Raw genomic sequence first — 4,031 nt, forward strand, 5'->3', positions numbered from 1 at the left:
AGTCTGGGTCTGCAACTATTGCACTAGTTTCTTTTTATATATTGAAGATTCTTGTTACCGCAATGGCGCTGGTAGGTTTCAATATGAGTTTATATTTTGATATATAAAGGGGCTGCTGCCATGAAAGAAACATTGGCTTACCAGACTGGCTGAGTCAACTTTAAAGCCAAACCACAGACCTCTTATGCAAGAAAGTAAGAGTTTGTGTAGTTCTTTACCATAAGTACTGACTTTCTTCTGATGTTTTCACGTATTTATTTTGATATTAGGATCTGAAAATGCTTGTGAAAAGACTTCATTTATGTTTCTGCGACAAGAGTTGCCTGTGAGATTGGCAAACATCATGAAGGAAATAAGCCTGCTTCCAGACAACCTCCTAAGAACACCTTCAGTTCAGCTGGTGCAGAGCTGGTAAGAACAGCATCGTTTCATACCTTTAAGGGTGACTTTCTGCATATACACAAGTTGGAGGAACTCATTCTTTTCTACAGAAAGAACATTTCATGTGCTCATTATATGAACATCAGTTATTTAGACTGATGTGACATAAATCAGAAACTAAATTTACAGACTTGGAAAAAAACCTTTAGGAGCAATTAAGAGCACCCACAAGGGAATTAAAAATCATTAAGTATTGCAGATAGTCATGTATGAGAATTCAGTAAAAACAAAAATCCAGCAGAACAGTGTTTAATAGGAGACTTTTACCTAAAATGAAGGAGCTAGTTGAAGAAACCAACAGGAGCAGGTTAAAGCACAAAATGCTTGCAAAAGATAGTAGAAACCATTTAAAAGACAGGTTATTGCAGACTGAGAGTAAAGGTGTAGAAAATATGAAGAAAAAGTAATAGGAAGCTCCCAAAGCTAAAATATGTAAAACAACAGAAAGAATATGAGGCTTATTAAAATAAAAAATACATCCTTTGAAAAGTAAAATTTACTTTCAAGTAAGGAACTTACAGTAGGCATAAACTTTTGTAAGATGAAAGCAAAACCAAGAGATTGCTTCGCAACTGCTAAAGGCACACAGCTATCTGGAAAAGCTTTTAAAGTTAACAGAAAATCTGCCAATGAATTAAGTGGGATTGATTAGATGACATAGCTATTGATGAAGATGAAGGCTCTTAATGAAACATGAATACTTAAATTCTCATGATACTAAATGACATTGAGCAAATGGGAAGTGAATTCCACTTGGACAAATGAAAAGTGGAGCAGAGAGAGGAACCTCCTCTCCCTGTATACTTGCTTGCTTACAATGGAAAAAGAAATTTTGATGCTACTGGGGATATTTTTCTGAATATGTCAGGCAGATAGTGTTAGGAACTCAGTAACAAATGGGGAGGAATATAATTGTGCCACTGTGTTAGCCCATTATTCCTCTGAATTGCATGCAGTTTTAGTCAATCTATCCTGCACAGAAAAGACCAAGAGGCATAATCAGAGGGTTGGAACAATTTCTACGTGAGGAGAAACCAAATGGAATTCTTCAGCGTGGAAAATACACATCTAAGGAGAGACATGGCAGAAATACTTAAATCATGAACAAGCTGGGAAGATTTTCAAATGACAGGAACTCGCTGGGGCTGCAAATAAGTGATCACCTACTGGGTTTAAAACACAAGGAAGATCTTTTATGCATTCTAATTAAATTGTGGAATTCATTGCTCTGGCAATTTTGGAAGAAAACATCACATATAGATTCAAAAGGATCAAACAAAATTCATAGGGGATAGGTCAACAGGATATATCAAATACAATGATTTGGAAACAAGCAGGCTTGGAAGACCATAAATTGCTAACCAAAGGGATCTGGGGAGACATATTAGAATCGGTCTTTGTCATGTTTCTTTTGTTTAAAGGTATGTCCAAAGTCTTCAGGAGATCCTTGACTTTAAGGATAAAAGCTCAGAAGATTCAGGGGCTATTCATAGGTAAGCATTTGTTGTCACATATGTTAATATTATGTTAATATTATGTAGAAGGACTGGCAAGAAAATGGTAGCTTAAAAAAAAGAAAAAGCTATCTCCAATCTTTACATAAGAATTGCAGTAACATCACCCCGTCCCTAAAAGAAGGGTACATTAAAACACGAAACAAAGCACTTTTATGTGATAGCATTCTCGCCAGGGCTTTTTTTGTTACAATGAACAAGCTATGAATACATTGAACTCGACCAAATGTTTACCAATTCCTTACTTGTAATGTTGGAACTCATGTATGGAACTTTTCACCTGTAGACTAGGTTTGGTCTTTGTTGGCTGACCATAACTGCCATTTGACAGGCATGGGATGATCTGCATGAAAATGGTTGGCATGGTTTTCTCCTTTTCTTGGCAGTAATCAAGATAATAATTTTATAAATAATCAATAATGGTTGACTAGTGATTTTTTCAATGCTAGTTGCTTGAAATATGCTGTAAAAACTGACTTGTCTTCTTACTGCCGTAGGCAGACCTATGATATTTCTGTACATAACGGTCTTCAATTTTGTAGGCAGATACTCTGCCAGAGCATTAAATTCACTTGAAAGTGAAATACTAACAATGTATTAATTTTAGTTTTACAGATACTGTGATAAAAATCCGGAATCGACACAATGATGTAATTCCTACGATGGCTCAAGGAGTAATAGAGTACAAGGAAAGCTTTGGCATTGATCCAGTGACCTCACAGAATGTGCAGTATTTTTTAGACCGTTTCTACATGAGTCGCATTTCAATTAGAATGCTCCTTAATCAACACTGTAAGTGCCATGTTGAAAGGAGGGGAAATGATACCTGTACTATGTCAGTATATTCTCCTTTCATTTTTAAGTGCTTAATATATATTTAAATGCTTCTTAGGAGTACACTATTTGCCTTGCTATTTATAAACTCATTCTTAATACAATTCTTAAAATATTTATTAATAGTAGGCTTTCAAGTATGGTGAAGATTGGAATTACAGATTGCCTGTAAATTTCTATTTGCAAAACTGAAGACACAAACTAAAATTATAAACTTATATCGGGTATTAAATAATATTTTCTTTTTTGGCAGCTTTACTGTTTGGTGGGAAAATTAATCCAGCTCATCCAAAACACATTGGAAGCATTGACCCTAGCTGCAATGTTGTTGAAGTCATTCGAGGTAAATTCAGCAGATAAGAATCCTGAAAACTTACATGAATGTCTATACTGAGAGCCAATACACATCTTGCTATTCATATACTGTTTAGTTCTTTCCTACCTGGAGCAGAAGTTTCATTTAAAGTGTAATACAGTTTTGTCGCTTTTCCCTATAAACCCAATTTTTGTGAGGAAAATACAAAATCTCCCTGACAGTGCACAGTGTTTTCAATTTTTGTTTCTCTTTTTGGCAAACTGTAAATGAAGGGAAAAAAGAATGCAGGGGGAAATGTAACTTTCTGTGGTTTTATTGTAGATGGCTATGAAAGTGCCAAGAGACTTTGTGATTTATATTACATGAGCTCTCCAGAACTCATCCTTGAAGAGTTGAATGGTAAGTGAATATGGGCCAAGGCACTCTCTTGAACATAGTGATGGCTTCTTCTAAAGTAGCTGGTGGTGAAACGCTTTCCTTCCACTTTTCATGTAGTTAATGGGTTCTGTATATCTACTGTCATAAATACTTCGGGTTTTTTTTTGTTGGTTTTTGTTTGTTTGTTTGTTTTTTTAAATCTGGCAGAAGGCTTTCCCTATTCTTCCCTTGAACTAGAAAACTGAAATCAGTAGAAAACAGCTGTTGATATAACAGATTTTAGCAGCCTAAGGTTTCTTGTATGTCTTCACCCTACACTGTCTGTGGCATCTTACTCTGTCTGCATTTCTTGTGACACTTTTAAGATTTATACTAAACATTCTATTCTAATTTATCTTGCTTATTCAGCTATCATGTTGTAGTTGTAATTAGATATAGAACACTCAAGTTGTGGTAAAAATTATTTGGACCCATTGGCTGTGACTTGAGAAAAAACAACTGTGTTGCTGTGAACTCAGAGGTCAGCTATTGTCCTCATAGTCCTGCTG

General features: G+C 35.4%; 1 protein-coding gene across 1 annotated transcript in view; it reads left to right on the forward strand.

Annotated features, from left to right (window-relative positions):
- The first annotated feature begins 271 nt into the window (after positions 1 to 271).
- The window catches only part of PDK1 (pyruvate dehydrogenase kinase, isozyme 1), an 8,665-nt gene continuing 4,905 nt past the window's right edge, over positions 272 to 4,031 (forward strand). The window contains exons 1-5 of the mRNA XM_009708013.1: positions 272 to 411; positions 1,863 to 1,934; positions 2,563 to 2,747; positions 3,043 to 3,132; positions 3,427 to 3,504. Coding sequence (XP_009706315.1) covers positions 302 to 411; positions 1,863 to 1,934; positions 2,563 to 2,747; positions 3,043 to 3,132; positions 3,427 to 3,504 — 535 coding nt within the window. The 5' untranslated portion in view covers positions 272 to 301. The remainder of the gene's footprint in view (positions 412 to 1,862; positions 1,935 to 2,562; positions 2,748 to 3,042; positions 3,133 to 3,426; positions 3,505 to 4,031) is intronic.

This window comes from Cariama cristata, unplaced genomic scaffold (genome assembly GCF_000690535.1).
Source record: "Cariama cristata isolate BGI_N322 unplaced genomic scaffold, ASM69053v1 scaffold25209, whole genome shotgun sequence".
In the NCBI taxonomy this organism is placed as follows: Eukaryota; Metazoa; Chordata; class Aves; order Cariamiformes; family Cariamidae; genus Cariama; species Cariama cristata.